The sequence below is a fragment of the Mytilus trossulus genome, chromosome 11, assembly GCF_036588685.1.
Source record: "Mytilus trossulus isolate FHL-02 chromosome 11, PNRI_Mtr1.1.1.hap1, whole genome shotgun sequence".
In the NCBI taxonomy this organism is placed as follows: Eukaryota; Metazoa; Mollusca; class Bivalvia; order Mytilida; family Mytilidae; genus Mytilus; species Mytilus trossulus.
Window position 1 is genome coordinate 28674767 of NC_086383.1, and position 20067 is coordinate 28694833.

At 34.6% G+C, this 20067-nt stretch overlaps 1 protein-coding gene across 1 annotated transcript; it reads left to right on the plus strand.

Moving 5' to 3' along the window:
- Positions 1–12006: 12006 nt before the first annotated feature.
- On the plus strand, positions 12007–13865 carry LOC134689643 (neuronal acetylcholine receptor subunit beta-4-like). The gene has a single exon (XM_063549611.1). The coding sequence runs from the start codon at positions 12102–12104 to the stop codon at positions 13356–13358; it is 1257 nt and encodes a 418-aa protein (XP_063405681.1). The 5' UTR covers positions 12007–12101; the 3' UTR covers positions 13359–13865.
- The last annotated feature ends 6202 nt before the right edge of the window (positions 13866–20067 follow it).

The window sequence follows — 20067 nt, forward strand, 5'->3', positions numbered from 1 at the left end:
ATAGTTCAGGAAGTTAGATTTCTAAATCAAAGCTGGGCATATTTTACATCATAAGATCAGTTATTTTAAAAGATTCTTATCAACCACAGAAACTATTAATGAATGAATAGTAAACAAGAATGTGCCCCTTCCGCACTATCATTTTCTATGCTATGTACAGTGAATAGTGAAAATGTGTTGGATTGCTATAGACAGGTTAAGTTTTTTTTTTAGTCATTTGAAAAAAGTAAAATCACAAAAATACTGAACTTAGAGGAAAATCAATACGGAAAGTCCATAATCAAATGGCAAAATCAAATAACAAAACACAACATAAACGAAGGGACAAAAACTGTCATATTCCTGACTTGGTACAGGCATTTTCAAATGTAGAAAATGGTGGATTAAACCTGGTTCTTTGGAGCTAACCCTCTCACTTTAATGATAGTCTCATCTAATTCCGTTATATTACATTGATGCGTTAAATAAACAGACACAATAAATAAAATAGTCAAAATATGGGTACATCAGTCATCATCGTATAACAATTTTTAAAGGAACAATGAAATTATACCATTCCTTAGTTATGGTCTTTGTTGGTTTGATTTGTTTGTCCAGCATGCAAATTCAGGCACCAGAGAATATGGGCGTAGTCAGAAAAAAGTAACCACATACCATGCATTTGAACTATGGCAAAAATAGTACATATTATAAAGCTTCACTGTATTTTGCTACCGAAACAAAATCATGATCTCTCAGCTGTGAAGAGTATATGTGATTACTATATCTCCTTTATTTAGTCAGAAAAGTTAGAAGATGTGGTATGATTGTAAATGAGACAACTATCCACCAAAGTTCAAATGAAGTGTATGTAACTTTTCAGTCTACCAATGCTACAGGTGAGTTTGTCGATTCTGTGAGGATTACTGTAGTCATGTCCAGGGTCGATAATGTGACCTAATATAACATAAAATAATATAAGGTCCCATGCTGATGTTTGCTGCTGCATTGCTATCAATTGCATTGGTGGGAAAAAGGGGGGGGGCAAAACATATTGTTTTGTCCTCAAGTACTTGTCACTGCAGCAGGCCATTTTCATGATACTAGACTATTTACTGGATTTATTAGAACACGAGCAACACGACGGGTACCACATTTGGAGCAGCATCTGCTTACCCTTCCGGAGCAACTGAGATCACCCCTAGCTTTTGGTGGGGTTCGTGTATTTCTCCTTTAGTTTTCTATTTTGTGTCATGTGTACTATTGTTTTTCTGTTGGTCTTTTTCATTTTTAGCTATGGTGTTGTCAATTTATTTTTCGATTTATGAGTTTGACCGTACATCTGGTATCTTTCATCCCTCGGAAAATACATGGCCCCAAGATGATCTATTGGCTCATGTGCATTCGCCTGAAGTGCAGGAGCTCGGAAAATACATGGCCCCAAGATGGTCTATTGGCTCATGTGCATTCGCCTGAAGTGCGGGAGCTCGGAAAATACATGGCCCCAGGATGGTCTATTGGCTCATGTGCATTCGCCTGAAGTGCAGGAGCTCGGAAAATACATGGCCCCAAGATGGTCTATGGGCTCGTGTGCATTCGTCTGAAGTGCAGGAGCTCGGAAAATACATGGCCCCAGGATGGTCTATTGGCTCATGTGCATTCGCCTGAAGTGCAGGAGCTCGGAAAATACATGGCCCCAGGATGGTCTATTGGCTCATGTGCATTCGCCTGAAGTGCAGGACCTCGGAAAATACATGGCCCCAGGATGGTCTATTGGCTGTGGTGCATTCGCCTGAAGTGCGGGAGCTCGGAAAATACATGGCCCCAAGATGGTCTATTGGCTCATGTGCATTCGCCTGAAGTGCGGGAGCTCGGAAAATACATGGCCCCAAGATGGTCTATTGGCTGTGGTACATTCGCTTAAAGTGCGGGAGCTCGGAAAATACATGGCCCCAAGTTGTTCTATTGGCTGTGGTGCATTCGCCTGAAGTGCGGGAGCTCGGAAAATATACATGGCCCCAAGATGGTCTATTTGCTGTGGTGCATTCGCCTAAAGTGCGGGAGCTCGAAAAATACATGGCTCCAAGTTGTTCTATTGGCTGTGGTGCATTCGCCTGAAGTGCGGGATCTCGGAAAATATACATGGCCCCAAGATGGTCTATTGGCTGTGGTGCATTCGCCTGAAGTGTGGGAGCTCGGAAAATACATGGCCCCAAAATGGTCTATTGGCTGTGGTGCATTCGCCTGAAGTGCGGGAACTTGTTGGTACGATCATAGGCCGAATCTAACTGAAGTTTTTAATATTTGATTTGGTATTTGCTACTACGCTTAACTTGAAGTATTTAATGAATGTAAAGAGAAATCTGATGTTCAGTAGTTGTCGTTTGTTGATGTGGTTCGTAAGTGGTTCTCGTTTCTTGTTTTTATTTGATTGGACCATTGGTTTTCCCGTTTGAATGGTTGAACCTAGCAATTTTTGGGGCCCTTTATAGCTTGCTGTTCGGTGTGAGACAAGGCTCCGTGTTGAAGACCGTACATTGACATATAATAGTTTACATTATTAAATTGTGACTAGGAAGGAGAGGTGTCTTAATGGCACTCAGGACTCATACCACATCTTCTTATATCTAAAGATTGGTTAGCATAGACTATTAGTGTCAAAGTTAGGGAGCTACCATTTTATTTTTATGGGGGGGGGGGGGGGGGGGGGCTAGGATGAAATTTGAAAAAAATAGGCAGTACAGGAGTTTTGAGTAAAAAGGCAGGATGAGACACTTGCAAAAAAAAAAGAAGTCAGCATGACAATTTATGTAAAAAAAGTCAGAATAAACTAAAAAAAAAAGCAGGACCGGATAGAGTGAAAAATAAAAAGGCAGGACAGAGATTACAACTAAAAAAAATGCAAGACACAATTTTTCATCCTAGCCGCCCCCCCCCCCCCCCCCCCATAAAAATCAAATGATAGTTCCCTTAGTGTGTGGTAAAAAGTTTACTTCGGATCAGTTCTTGTGAAATACAACACGTTACAATGCATACAGGATACTTTTATATCATATCAACATGTTCTCGTCCTTAATATGTATGTATGAAATACTTGCGGTTGGACTTTTCAAGACCTTCTTCTTTTCTAGTCAGACATGGCATTCAAAGGTTCTGTACAGACAAATTAGAGCCCGGCATTATTTTACGAATTTACAAAACCACTTATATTGATCAACATGCTTAAAATTTTATCACATGCCTTTCAGTAGCCTTATCGCATGGCATTCCGGTGATTCTCGGCAAATTCCGGAAAATACTCCTCAACGGTACGTTTTCAGTGAAAAACATTATTGAGTAGGGTACAGAACAAATTATTTGGATACAAAAAGTTTTATTGTGTTAAATAAACAAAAAACAAAACATATGATAAAAATGGTAAAAATGTTGACTTTTCCTAACTGCAGTGTTCATTATGTATAAAATTGCGAATGGAAATGGGGAATGTGTCAAAGAGACAACAACCCGACCATAGAAAAAAAACCAACACAACAGCAGTAAGTATTGTTGGATGCCTTTGTTATCGGCCATATCAAAATATATCATACTGCTGTTTTTCTTCTCTGTTGAGGAATTTTATAGAAAGTATTCATATCAAATGAACAACATTTGGGTCCGACGTCCGTGAATTTTCACTTTTTGAACTTCTATTTGAGAACCACGTAAAAGGATCAATATTCTTATTAAGAAATAATTCCTTCATGTCATGCTCTATGCTCATTTTAACATGGGTAGGCATTATATTTGTCGATATTTTTCACTGAGCGTTATCGAGGTGTAAAATGTGGTCAAATATAATGCCTACCCATGTTAAAATGAGCATAGAGCATGACATGAAGGAATTATTTCGATTCTAACATGACAAATACAATATATTTATAGGTCGAAGCGTACGAAAATACCGTAAGACTGTTTGTCTGTTCCCGTTTTCTCCCCGAGGAGTTTGTATATTACATTTCATATTTGAAAGTTTAAAAACTACAACCAGGGTAAATATATGTTGTTTGATAAAAATATATAATAAAAATTTATGCTTGCTGCTTAAATGTAAATATTTAAAAGATAACGATGGAAATAACGTTAATATAAAAAGTCCGTGCGCATGTGTCAAACATATTTTTTGTGCTCATTAGAACACGGCTTTGTTAACAAAGCGCGATAAGGACGTCATATTAGAATCTGTTATTTTTCTCAATTGTTGAAGCATAATTATAATAAAAAGATCATAACATGTCATTTTTCATATCGCATGTATTATCACTCCTCAACCAATACGCCATGCGGCTCTTGGGGTGATATCGAACATAGGGCTGATAATACATGCGATATGAAATATGCCATGTAATAATCTAATAATATTTCACATGTAGATTTGTTGGAAAATACAAAACAAGAACTACCCGTCGTCGGACAAAGCACAATATGACTTGAAATAGTCATCGTTATTTATTAAATATTCCTTTTTCCATAATTGGCAATAAAGAATAACAATAAGATAAAATAATAGCGATATTTCGGTAGATTTTTGAATCATTTTGGGGAAAATATCACATGCAACTAAAAATTATAAATCGTATCTGCAATCGGCTTCACATAAAAAATTACGACTAAGATTTATCGTAAGTCATGATCAGTCATGAACAATTCAATGTCACGATCAATCTTATTTTTTTTTTGTGAAACCGACTCCTGAATATTAAAAAATTAAGCCCGCAGCATTCTTCATGTGTCTGTTCCTAGTCAGGAACCTGTAGTTCAGTGTATGCCTGCAGCATTCGTCATGTGTCTGTTTCTAGTCATGAACCTGTAGTTCAGTGTATGCCCGCAGCATTCGTCATGTGTCTGTTCCTATAGTCAGGAACCTGTAGTTCAGTGTCGTCATGTGTCTGTTCCTAGTCAGGTACCTGTAGTTCAGTTTAAGCCCGCAGCATTCGTCATGTGTCTGTTCCTAGTCAGGAACCTGTAGTTCAGTGGTTGTCGTTGGTTCATGTCTGCCATATTTGCATTCATTTCGTATTTTTTTGTTTTAAGTAGTTAGACCGTGATGTTAGGTTTTCTCAATTGAATTGTTTGATATTTTTGTTTTATGTCGGGGCCTTTTTTATCTGACTAAGCGATCAGGGTTTTCTCGCTGTTGAAGGCCGTCTGGTTGCCTATTTTGGCTTGCATCCACTTTATATAACCTTGATGTATAGTTGATAGATGATAACCATACGACATTTACTTTTAATACGTAACTTATAAATTTCCCGATATTTATTCAAACAATGATGCATGAACTAGATAATTATGTAAGTGCATAAAATTGAATGTAAATGGGGAATGTGTCAAAGAGACAACAATCCGACCATAGTCAGAACAAACAACAGCAGAAGGTCACCAACAGGTCTTCAATAGAATGCATGTAAAAATCAATACAAATAAGCAAATTTCAGTTTTTAACTTTGAATAAGGAGTCTTGTAAACATGCATTTTGTTTAAATATGACATGTAATGTCTGTAAATGTTTCCGTTTCAATCATCGGATGTACAAATGATATGCGGTCACCGGCTATTTTTTGTCGTCTAAATTGTTTTAAGTTTATATAATATCATTGTAAAATAAGAAATATAGAAAAAACTACGCCAGGGTTTTGCAGTTTGAAGTGACGATTTAACAGATATGTTGCACGCGGCCGGTTTTGTGCTTGTCATGTTTGTGCCGATCTGCAGTTCCCTTGCGCCGATTTTATCTTTCACATTCGCCGGTTATATCTTTCATTTAAGCCGATTGTTATGCGGTATGGGCTTTGTTCATTGTTGAAGGCTGTACGGTGACCTATAGTTGTAAAATATCTGTGTCATTTTTGGTCTTTTGTGGACAGTTGTCTCATTAGCAATCATACCACATCTTCTTTTTTTATATATAATATATATATATATACCTGTCGCTCCTGCCAACAATGTGGAGGTAAAAGCAAAACAAGTGAATTTTAATGTTCGCACTTTTTTGTCATCCACTCAAAAATCTCGAATTATACCCCACACTGATACTTTAGCCTGATAGGGGACGGTGAAACTACTTTTCTTCGCAGCAAATAAATAAATTTAACAACAGTTACTGAAACATACTTTTACAAGTAATTAATTGACAAGGCGATATATAGTTCTCTCCGGACATCCGTGTACATGTACCATTTGGGCTTTCCTGGTAAAAAATATTGAAGTCAGTTTCGACATTACATAAACAAGCTCAAACTATTAAATAGCGGTGTTAGTATAATGAAGGGATACAAATGTATCCATATCCTTTATTCAAACCCATTGTCTTATGTTTGTTCTTCCCATAATAATTTTAAGAAAAATAATTGGTCAATACAGTGACCCATTGTCCACATTAACTTGCAGCTATATACTAGTAAATGTTGTCCACGAACAAGGTAGACTGTAACTTTTGTCATCGAAGTTTGCATATCATACAAAAAGTGCAACAAGAAAAGAAAAGGAAACACAGACAAAGAATGTATTTCTCTTCATCTGCCGACATCGTTACTGCATCATACATGTTCTTCACGTACATAACTATATTCAGAACGAGGTCAGCACACAACAAGGCGGTGACAACTATTGTGAAATCGGTCATCATCCAATCCGATAAAACAAGGTTATAAAATATAATGAGAACATCTAAAATGGTCTCCTGTATTCTGTACGTTAGCATGATTAGGATGTATGACGAATCGTCAATGGGTTCGTCGTCAGTGGCCATTGCGCACGAGGTGTAACCGGATATGCCATACAACACTACCATGAAAACGATGACGGAGGCGAATAAACCTATTGAAGCAGCTCCCTCTATGTATGTTTCTTTGTGCGTGGAACAGACGACTAATAAAACTCCAACATTTGCCAGAAATCCCAATAATAAACGACTGAGAAAAATTCGCATTTTCCATTTAGCAAGCGTCCAGTCGTAAATGGTCACATCACGACATTCTGCAACAATATAACCTGTATTGAGTAGAAAAGAGCACATGATATCCAAAAAGAAATCCATTTGTTCAATGTATATTTTGCTCAGTGTAAATTGTATAGATTAATTCAAAATAAGTGATTTTTATCCTGACAAGGTCGTTTACATGTATTTATTAGTAAGTTTCCTGTTTGTGTGGTATACAACTATAGGATTTTGACTACGTATTAAAATAACAATAAAATTTGATTTTTGATTTACTTAAATAAATAAAGTGCATAGTGTGTGCAATGCATTAACAGAAACTTCTAAACAGTCGAGGAGTATGAACTTTATATCCATCTACGCTAGCCAATGCTAAGGATTTTAAGAAAATATGCTTTTTTAACACTTTCCATAACATCGAAAATTCATGCCAAACATGCTAAAATTGTGGACTTGCATGGACAAATTATAATATAAGTATAAGCCACTCTTTATGAAAAATTAATAAAACGGACATCTTATGAAAAAAGTGTTGATAAAAAAATATTATGAACAGAGAAATATAACAGAGCGATATACTACTAGTACTTATATTTTGCACATCAAGAACTTAAGCATTTGAATATTGACGTAAATTTAAAAAAAACCAAGGGAGATAGATTACCAAATTACAACAAACAAATCTTAACGTGTAAATGGGGAAAAGAGACAGAAACAAGAAAAGAAATATAAATACAATTTTATTAGCCAAGATTGAAGACGTTTTCTTGCAAAGAGAACAATGCTAAATCTTAAGAAAAAGAAGAAACAGATAATACGCAAATAGTAAAAAAGAAAATAAGACATCGAAGGTTTTAAGCAAAGACGTCCAATGTGATATGTTGGAAGCACGCTCTTCCTAAGAGTAAAGAGGTAACCTCAGTTGATAAGTTTCAAAACGTTACAAGATGAACGTTTGAAAATTCCGTGGAATAACACCAAAATCATCGCTTTATTGGGAACGGCGTGTAACACTGAGTGGCACAAATACTGTGTGTAAGTTGTCACAACTATCCACAAGAGACCAAAATGACACATACATAAACACATATAGCTCACCGTAGGCCTTCAACAATGAGCATCTCTGTTTCAATAGGTGCTGTAGAAGGAAAGGAGGTCATGCTCTTTAGAAACAGATTTAGAGGGGACATAGATGGCATTAGCCGTATTTGACTATGTTCAATGAACTGCTTCAAGTTATCTTTAACTTTTGATATGTTGTGTCCTTGTAGAGTCGAAAGGCGCGTATGGCCTATTAAATTAGGAGCATACGTGATATACTTAAAATTAGTTATTCAACCAATGGGTCTTCAACATAGCGAGAAAATCCCGCACCCGAAGGCTAGCTGGCATCAGCCGTACCCATAACAAAAATGTGTACTTGTTTAGGGATATAATATATATAGATTTTATATTTTGTTTAAATTTCTAAAATTCACAATTTTAACATAAACTGCATGTTTTACCATGATTTCACAAATTGCTTATTACTTAACATATGATGTGATATCATCAATAATGTTTGCAACCAGATCACGAATTCTTGAAAATATATTATTTAAAATCATTTGACCGTTGACATGAAATCTTCATATATTCAGGAAAACAGGAATCAATTTGACCTGTGTGCTCTGTAAAATTGACAAATCAAGATAGTTATTCAACTGATCCCTTCGGTTAATCTTCAATAAACCCTTGAAAAATACAAATATTGTTTTGTTCTATTCAGAACGGGGACAAGCCTTATTATCTATATACATTTACTGTTAACCACGTGTTCTAAAAGTTTTACTTAGTCAAACAGCACAAATTGGCAAAATAACTGATATATGTATTAAATTTTCATAAAGCATTAACATCTGCTATTTTTTATTTTCTTTAAGAATTAAGTGAGAGACTACTTTCTATTTAAATATTTAAAATGTTGTCATTGAAATTTATTTACATTTATGAGATTATATCTTAACAAGTGATTTTATCCAAATTCCCACTATTTGAAAAATAAATTAGATTTATTGACATTTCGGCCTATGTTTTTGACGTCAGTTTTGTTTATACTGAAAATTTGAAGCGTTATGCTTAGTACAGAACTATACTGAATAGAGAAAGAATATCATCGACATGTCAACACGTGACGGAGCTTCATCAGCGGAAGATCCGGGGGGGGGGGGGGGGGTCCAGGGGTTTGAACCCCCTTTTTTAGACGATCAATGCATTTGAATAGGGACATGTAATTGGCATGCATTTGAATAGGGACATGTAATTGTCCTGGGTTAGGAACCCCCTTTTTAAAATAGCTGGATACGCCCCTGTCCAGGGGGTTCCGGGGGTTGAAACCCTCCTTTTTGCTTGAGAATTAATGATTTTGTACGGGGACATGTTCACACGTTGTATACGACTAGTATGTTTTGGAACACCCACCAAGCTCTCTTTAGTATAACTGGATCTGACTGCGCCTGCTTATTAAGGACGTTTACTGTCAGTGACGCGCGGTCTCTATCATATATATAAAGACCTACTTTGGAATTTTGTAACTTAGGTGTACTGTCTGGTCATTTAGCAGCAATTCAATAATGTGTAACCATGCTTTTTTTCGCCAAAATCCACATGAAAAATTATTGTACAAGTTATAAGTGAATTTTTGTCCTATTTTGTACAAATTGTAATTTGTGCAAGCACTTTTTGTACAAATTACAATTCGTACAAAGTCAAAATACAAATTATAATTTGTACAATAATTTTGTATAAATTATTATTTGTACAAAATGATAACTTGTACACAACATATACATAATACCTCAGGCTGACTCGCTGACATAAATGAGCTCCTGTGCATAAATGACATTTAGTGACTAATAGTTAATGGAATTGACAATGTTATAATTAGCATCTTGACCGCCTCTACCGATCAACACACATAATGGTCAAAGAAAACAAACAGCCGAACAGAGAAAAACAATAAGCAACAAAAATTGGACCAGAAAGTCGTATCTTGTAAATGCACAGTCAAATTGATCTGGAATTGGTTACTTTTACGACATTTAATCTCTAGGGAAGAGGTAATTGTATAATTAGCAATTTGTTATATCAAATCTTACTTTAATATAGATCTTGTGTTTAAAGTATGTAAAACAGGGACGGATCCAGCCATATTTAAAAAAGGGGGAGGTGGGGCTCCAACCATATGTCCCAATTCAAAAGCATTGATTGTTAAAAAAGCCAGAGCTTGCAGATAAAACCAACTGGCATCCAATCTTAGTTGCCCATAACAGCATAAAGCATAGAAAAAAATAGAGACTCTAAAGAGACTTATTCGCTCACTTTCATCTAATACAGTTTAAATCATTATTTAAGGGTATTAACTCTAAAAAGAATTCGCCTAAAGATTTTTAGTCAAACAGGTCGTGTCTTACTGATCTTATTTGATATTTAAAGTTTCTTTATATCTATTATGATTTTATGATTATTATAATTATAGATATAGCCAAATTGTAAAAAATGTAAAAAATACCTTTTATAGGGGGTCTCATTTGGGGGGGGGGGGGGGGGGTTCAGATCCCAGATCCCGCTTACTGTTTTGTCAGATTCCCGTATCCGCTTTCACTATGTACGTAAGCAATTCTCATTTTTTAGTCAATTTCCGGGTCCCGCTAGACCTCATTTCCCGTTTTCACGACACATTAATTTTAATTTCACGCTTACAATAAATCGGCAACCCTGCGTCACGCTTAGACTCCAATGAGACCCACTTTATAAGAAGTCGTCTAACAGTCTTGATGAAGATACAAAGATAGGTATAGAGCTCAACAGTCTGAAAGTTTGTGCTCCGTCAGATTTTCTCTATTTATAGCGGTTTCAAAATAATAGGCAAAACTTGCATTTTTCATCTTTGTTATTTTATAGCCATGGTGGCCATCGTGGTTACCAGTCGGGGTCATCAGACATATTTGTTTTTAAAAAAGATATTCGAAGATAATTGTGGCCATGCTGAGTAGTTTCAGAGGAGAAGATTTTTTCTAAAGGTTAACGGAAAACGGACTATTGACAACGGACGACAAGTGATGACAAAAGGTAAATTGGCCGTCGGGCTATCTGAGTCAAAAATGTAATTCAGATTTGTCAATGGGATTTCGTCTGTCCACATACTGTTTAATTCCAATAACAGTAAACAGAAAGGAAAAAAGAAAAAGATGTAGAGGACATTGGTGTTAAGGTGGGATCTAACACTACAGGGAGATAACTCTGTAAAATCAGCTAAACGTTTTAGTTACGTTGTTTAATAAAGGTATTTTTAAGCTTCTCAACGATCAAAATTAGCGTTTGTCAAACTGCTATATAACCAGTGTAATTTTTCTGATAAAACGGTTGGTACAATTTGTTTTTTAATATTTTTGTTAAAGAGTGAAAGTTAATACTTTGTCAAAAATGAAAATTAAACGAGCAGAATTAATTTTAGTGAAGGTGTTTGGTACCACCTTTTAATATGTGATATTTTGAAATAATTGAACCCATCCTGAAATAACGATAGCAAGAAATAAATGAAAAAAATAATTATAGCTTGTTGACCTCGGATATATTTTTTGGGCTAATCTTTTCGAAAGGACGATTCAGTCGCAATGAAGAAATTTGATATATGTGTTACCTTTTTAATTAAACATCTGGGATTTTTATGTTTTAAATTGTTATGCACTCTAGTAATTTTAAGGCCCTTTATATGCTAGCTTGCTGTTCTATGCTCTGTGTTTAAGGTTGTACTTTGACCTATTATAATTGATTACTTTTTACACATTGTGAATTGTTTCGTGGGCATATCTAACTTATCTTATTTCTATTTTATATAAGATTGTTGCCTCATGTTTTATATAAACTTTACATAAGGCAATATATCGAATTTTTATAGCACAATTTTAAATCACAGATATAACTACCTTATCTTGGGATAGACTACTCTTGTTTCGAAAAATACTAAAAACAATATTGTTATAGTAATTCAATATAATTTGAAGTAGTAACAAGCAAACTAAACAAATCAGTTGTACATTTACTTTGTTTAGTCTTATCGTCTTTATATACGGGGAAGGATTTCACAAGTTTTTTACACACTGAGATGAAGCACGTTTTATTTATTTTTGCTATTTGTATAGCATACGCTTACTGTCAAACGGATACAGATGTTAAAAATTTGCTGACGAATCTTTTTACAACACAAAGTTACAACAAATTGGTCAGACCAACAAGAAACCAATCAGAGCCAACAGCAATATGGATTGAATTTTTTCTCTATGGAATAAATGGATTCGACGAAATTCAACAAAAGCTAACGACAACTGCATATCTCGAAATCTACTGGTATGATGAACTTTTAGCATGGACGCCTTCATCCTACGGAAACTTGTCGGACATTTTTCTACCCCAAGAGGATATATGGAGACCGGATATTGCGCTAGAAAATGGTTTTAAAGATTTAGAAAGCCTCGGTTCGAAATTTATTCATGCGGAAGTTGAAAATGACGGACTCGTTTTGTGGAAACCGTTTCATGTTTTTAACTCTAGATGTAAACTTGATTCGACTTACTTCCCTTTTGAGAAACAATCATGTGACATTGACTTTGTTGCGTGGGCATTCGATGAAAGCGAGGTTTACCTGGAAGTAGGAACTGATGGAGTCAACACAGAAATTGCTATCGACAGTAATGGCCAATGGGAACTGGTTTCATCCTCGATCGTCTCGTTTTCTGATGAAGGCGTGTCTCAAATTCGAGCAACGCTGGTTATAAAACGGAAACCGCTTTTCTTCATAATCAATATCATACTTCCTATAGTATTGCTCTCAATTTTGAACATATTCACCTTCCAAATACCAGCTGATATTGGAGAGCGAATGGGGTACACCGTAACCGTTTGGTTGTCGTTTGCAGTGTTTTTGACCATCATTAGCGCGTCACTTCCGCAAAGTTCAGATACTATTCCCGTGTTATCCATCTACATAATAATACAACTAAGTATTGGTACATTCAGCGTACTGTTGTCCGCATGGCTGTCTCGTATAGTAGGTCGCTCAGATGATAGCCCTGTGTATTTACTGCTGAAGAAGATTGCATTGCTTAAGAGACGTATGCATTGCGCATGTTCCAGTAGGAAAGTTGATAATATAGTGCAACATTGCAAAATTGATCAAAATGGTGATGTACACTTCAATGCCAAGAATGAAACAGATTCTACCAAGAGAGAAAAATCAGACGAGTCCAAAATTGATTGGAAAGAAGGTGTTGCTGCCTTAGATTTTACATGCTTTTGGATATTTATTATAGTTCTTATTATATCAACACTCGCGATGCTAATGACATCAGCTTTACAAGACTGATAAATACGGGATTGGTAGCCAAAATTGTGATCTGAAAGAAAACCAACCCGGACAATCATATGACGTTTTAACTGAAGCATAAGGTACAATATCGAACAAAAAATTGGATAAAAAAAATTGGATTAAAAAATTGGATAAAAAATTGGATGAAAATATGGATAAAAAAGCCTGTAGAAATTCAAAATATATATGCTAGTATTTTTTTCGCCAAATCACGATTATTCCATCTGAAATCATATGTCAAAGCTCAAAAACTAGTAGCTTTCAAAGTTGCACTTAGGACAAAAGGTTCTTTTGCGATCCTTTACATGGAGAAAATAGCTTATAATATGTATGTTATTAACATAGGATATAGGGTTCACCCGTTGGACGACTGTATAACATCCAGTTGCAAATTAAATGCATTTGTAGGACGAGAACATACTTATAATACTGGCGGCATTTTGTTCAAGGTTATGTTTTTTTTTTTCTGAAATTGTCTAACATTTCACCCCTTGTTTTATTTATTTTGTATATATTTACATTGTGACATAGATAAAATTTATTCGTTCAGTGTATATTCATTTGTTTATGTGTCTTTTGATGAGTCAAGCCATATCAAGTATGTCTTTCTATGTTGTGATGTTACACTATTGTTTCAAATACGGATTAAAGGTTGGTACCTATTTAAACGTTTAAACCCTCTGCATTTGTTTGCACCTGTCCTAAGTCATAACATTATTTTCAGTGGTTGTCGTTTGTTATGTGGTTTCTAAGTGTTTCGTTTTTGATATAGATTAGACCGTTGGTTTTCCCGTTTCAATGGTTTTACACTAGTATTTTTTGGGGGTCCCTTATAGCTTGCCGTTCGGTGTGAGCCAAGGCTCCGTGTCGAAACCGTACTTTCATCTATAATAAAATACTTTTTAAAATTGTGACTTGGGTGGGGAGTTGTCTTATTGGCATTACTTCTGACCACAAGCCAACCAGTCCTAAATTCTGACTACCTGGCAGGGTATGTAAAAATGTTCAATTTTTAATTGTTTGATTTGATCTGACCAAGAATCAAATTTGTGGCCTCCAACACTTTTCAACGACGTTAGTTTAAATATAAGAAAATATGATATGCTTGCCAATGAGACAACTCGCCACAAGAAACCAACTGACGCAGACATTAGCAACTATAGATCACTTTACGGTCTTCAACAACGAGTAAAACCCATACCGCATAGTCAGCTATAAAAGGCCCCGAAAAATGTACAAAATTCAAAGGAGAAAGCTAACGGCCTTATTTATGTACAAAATAATGAAAGAAAAACAAATATTATATACAGAAACAACCGTCAACCCCTGAATTACAGGCTTTTGACCTGGGATAGGTACATACAAAATGTGGCGGGGCTCAGCTATTCTTTTGTTTTAGGGCACGACAACCCTCCCCTAACCTGGGACAGTGGTGTAACAGTAAAACATAAAAAAACAAACTATTAAAATCATCTGAAAAGGGTTGAACTCGTCAAATTGAAACAAAGCAGAACTGAAACACAAAACACAGAGTGGACGTGAAAGTGTACTCATATACTTCCGGGGCACCACAACAAAAAGAAACCAACTACAAATCTGAGAGTTACTGGCCGCTAGTTCAAGGACAAAAAACACTTATAAAAGAAATCATGCATCTAGACTAAAATATCAATCGTTACACAACCAGCATAACGAATTTAGTGTAAAAAGTTTATACGTCAAGCTTATAATTTAATAAGTCAGACGTGCGTTTCGTCTACATAAGACTTACCAGTGACGCTCAGATCATAATAGTTGTTAAGGCAAAGAAGCACAAAAGCAGTTAGGACATCGGAAAAAAAGTTATGTCGAAATATATATACAGATATAGACAGATTGTAGAGCCATGAATGTGCATATGAATATAAAAATAACATTTAGTTGGATTTTAATTTACTGAAAAAAAAAATCAATTTTGATACCAATAAAACAATATACTCAGTCCTAATTATAGTGTTGTCGAAGTGGTAACCTTTTAAAGAACTTAAGTTTATTGAAAGAATCGATAAGTTTTCCCGGGTCGTATCTAAATTCCGCACTCGGTAAACATCATCTCTGTAAATGTACATGATAATTTCGTATGAAAGTTACCATATGTTCGATTGTTAATGGTGCCGTTCAACATCGAAATTTGGCATTTAAACAAACGCATCCGAGCTCAACTATGAACATAAATGTAAGGCCGGATGTATGCAACTTAATGAGGCCGGACTCAATAAGTTGTAACAAATACCTCAAATTCAGAGATTTCCCCAAAAACACGACAGAAACACCGGGCCTAACATTTATGCTCATGTGTGAGCTCGGATGCGTTTATGTAAATACATGCAACTGCAGCATTTGGTGTATATTTACCATCTCTTAGAAAAAATATTTCAAGCTCTTATTATATATAAAAAAAAAGAAGATGTGGTATGATTGCAAATGAGACCACTCTCCACATGAGACCACTATTACACAGATATTAACAACTACAGGTCATCGTATGGATGTATGTATGGATTCGAGAATCGTGAATGATTGAATGAATGATCTTTATTCTCATACACTATTAACTCGAATGATTGAGCGCCCTCTATCAGCCAGTGTCCTCTCGAGGAGAGCGATTGATAGCAAGTCGGAATATAACGACTGGATTAGTCGGGTTAAGAAACCATATGATGATAGATACAGATAAGACAATATTACAATAATAACAAATATTGAATATACCATGAAAAACAGATGATTTTTATATAATATTATAATACATGTTTGGATAAAAGATAAATAACTATAATATAATAGTTGTTTTTAAACAGAAGGATATACTTTCACAGAAATATATCTACAGAGTTTGTCAACTTCAACACAATATGGGCTAAACATACTTGTTCGAATTTAATAACAATAACATTAATTTAGTATTACAATATTGTGGTAAATATTTGAAAACAATACATGACATCATATAATAGTATTCGTTACCGATGTCATATGAGTTGACCTTATCTATCAGATCATGTTATTCTCAATTCTATTTATACGTAAGTTAATACAATTTTGCTCATTGTGAAGTATTGATAAATTTGGAAAATATGCCCTCGCATGATCATTGAGAATAACACTATCATATTTAAATTTTCGCACTAAGTTATAAAAGAAATATGGGGTAGGTATACGTAATTTACCCAGAGATCAATCGTCCTTAACACGCATGAACTATTTGTCACTGGACGTTTAACAACCAACTATCTCACCTGAACTTTCCCAATCCTCATCTGTTATAATAAAACCCGTACTAAAAAGTTCCAAAGGAATGTGGAGATGAACAGATAAAATGTCGGTATAGGGACATTAAATCTGATCCCTCGTGTATATGGATAATGTGCCAAGCTCTCTCTCAGAAACTTTTCAAGTTCCGTCCCTTTGAATGCAATCGCTATCTTTCTTAGCTGTTATTAGTTGTTGGCTTGCTGTTTCATGATCGTTTATCACTATTCTCCCTTTTCTTTTTTTTTTTATTAAAGTTTTATAAGCAACTATTTTTTTTATACTTTGTAAAACATATACTTGATTTTCTGATTTTGTTAACCTAATTTAAAAAAAAATGTAAAGTAGTTCCAATCTTGTATCATTCAATCAGAAGCCGTAGAAGATTCTATTCCGAAAACCATCTTGAAAAATTACTATGCGGTATGGGCTCTGCTTATTGTCGATGGTAATTAGGTTACCTGTAGCTGATGATTTCTGTGTCAGTTGGTCCCTTGTGGAGAGTTGTCTCATTGTAAATCATACCACATCTTCTTTTTCCGACGTTGTCGGTATAGTTTCGGTTTGTGCCCTTTGAACTCAAGGACGCTTAACTATGGCAACATCATACGCATGCTCGAAAATCCTTTCTGTGATTGGACAAAATGCTGCCATTGGTTGTGTTTGAAAAAAACGTCTCGTTAAATAAATCGTGATGGAAAGCAAGTGAAAAACTATAAATATTTCAACTAGATCTACAAAGATTTATATTTTTATTATAATGATTGTTTCTCCAATAGCTTTTTGCATTCATGACAGCTGTTTATTTGAGACAATTATATAATTTTTTAATGTAAACATTGTTGTACGAATGTGCATGACTTTTAGAACGCACCTATTTTTAGACTTACAATGTATAACTCGAATTTGACATACACAGCCATCTCAGTACCAGAATCTATGACAAACGAGACGATTTTAGTTTTGAAATTATCAATTTCCCCCACCTTAGTAGTACTATACCAACTTCATCTGCATATGGAATATACATTTCCCAACTTAGATTTTGCGTACTGACGTTGGTTATCATCTTAATAACGTGTTATAGTATTCTTTTATTTGTCTTTATTAATATTACTTGTACTGTTCAGTCAGTTTTTTTAGATATTCTTTTGAAGCGACTCTGTGGTTATGTAAAACATCATACTTTGAACGACAAAATTATTTTATTTATTAATATTACTTTTACTAATTGATCTTGACATACTATGAATGACAAAACTATTTTATTCAATAATACTACTTTTTCTGTTAAGTCTGTTTTTTATGATATACACTTGACGTGAAACTGTACTTATGTATCCCGTCATACTTTGAACCACACAATTATTTTATTTATTATTATTAATTTTACTCTTAAATCTGTTTTTTTTTGTAAATCTACTTTACGTGACTCTGCATTTATGTATATGCCGTCATACTTTGAACGACAACATTATTTTTATGTCAATCTGTGCGAATTTTAAACGCGCAATTTTACACCAGTACTGAAAACCTTCTATCCTTTACGAGTAGACTTTACATAGATAAATTAAGTCGTATAAGAAAAACAAAATGAGTATGTTAAAGGAGTAGGTTCATTAAGACCCATTTTTGGCCCCAAAATATAGCAAATTTACAAAATTGTTATAATGTAAACTTTCAGTTATTTATTGAATAGTAGTATGGTTCTGCTATATAAATATGGGTTGTTTTTTTGTCAATACAATGCACATATATTGGGAACTAGCACCATTAAGTCATGCTAAATTCCTGAAATCTTAACAATTCCAGCATTTTACTTAAATTTTCGACGGTTTCCGTGTAAAACGAAAGTGGCCGCATCCGTGTTCATCCAAAATATTGAAATGGAAGTTGTATTTTATTATACATGTAATACATAACATATAAAAAGATTGAGGATGAACACGGATGCGGCCACTTTCGTTTTTCACAAAAACCATCTGAAAATTGACATTTTTTCGCATGTTTGGTAGATTTTTCATATTTTAGCTTGAATCGGATCGTTTTTAATGACTGAATAAGTTAAAATCTTTCACATAAATTAATTGAATCATATGAAATAGACACTTAAGTGTTTAAAAAGTGGTCAAAATCTTTCGTCAGATGAAACTAAAATTTGAGGCCAAAATCGGTCCTTACCGACCCTACTTCTTTGATGTATGCCCTTTGTGCTTCTTCGTTACATTTGTTGTTTTTATAGTGGTATTAAGATGATAACACAATTTTGACTGCTGTACCCCTATTTTTGAAATTTGTTCTCTTTGAGTATGTTTTTTTGGTTCATGCATCGTTGACAATGTAATGGAATTTGATGCGACTGTCAAACAAGTATAAGGTTTAGCTAGCTATAAAACCAGGTTCAATCCACCATTTTCTGCATTAGAAAATGCCTGTCCCAAGTCAGGAATATGACAGTTGTTATCCATTCGTTTGATGTGTTTGGACTTTTGATTTTGCCTTTTGACTTTTGATTTTCCTTTTTGAATTTTCCTCGGAGTTCAGTATTTTTGTGTTTTTACTTTCTACGCATGTGATATTTCCGCGGGGTTTTGGTGAATGTAAACAGAAAGATGCGAGGACAGAGAATACTGAACACAAACAGAGAAAACGTTATTTAAATGGTAAATCGAAATGATAGTTTTAAACATATACTCAAATTTAAATACGTCGGATATCTTTTTAAAGATAGTTCTTGTTATATATATATATAATTGTGTTAGGGTAACCATTAAAGAATGTATTAATTGAAAATAGAATATAATTTTTAAAAGATAATCCTTAACAGAGAAAAGGAGGCAGAAGAGAGGTTAAAGATGTCAATGTGATATTCAAACTTATAAATCGATGACAATCTGACAAAGACATCGACAAAGAAAAAAGCAAAAGAAGAACAACAGTACTGTACACAAAACACAAAATAGAAAACTAAAGACTGAGCAACATAAACAACTAAAACCAGCGGGTGGTGTCAGATGCTCTTAAATAAAATAACGAACTTATTTCAAATTTTAGGAGACATTTTGAAAAAGGGAGACTAATCTACATACAGTGCGGAGTTTTGAAACTAGACAATACCCCGTCCTCGCACAACTCAGTCAGAATTAGTGATAATAGATATATGTGTAACATGTACTCATAACCGGCTTCTATACGTTTCTTTTCGTTTCCGCACTCTAACTTTTAAAATAAATAATCATACCATTTATTTTGTGATCTTAAAGGATATTCTCTAGAAAAAAGTAAGATCACAAACTAAATGGTCTGATGATTTATGTGTTAAAATTGATGATTGGGGGTAAATCTATTTGATGGCATTTCAAGCAACAAAAAACACTAAACTTCAAAATTTTCAATTCAAGTTATTACACAGAAT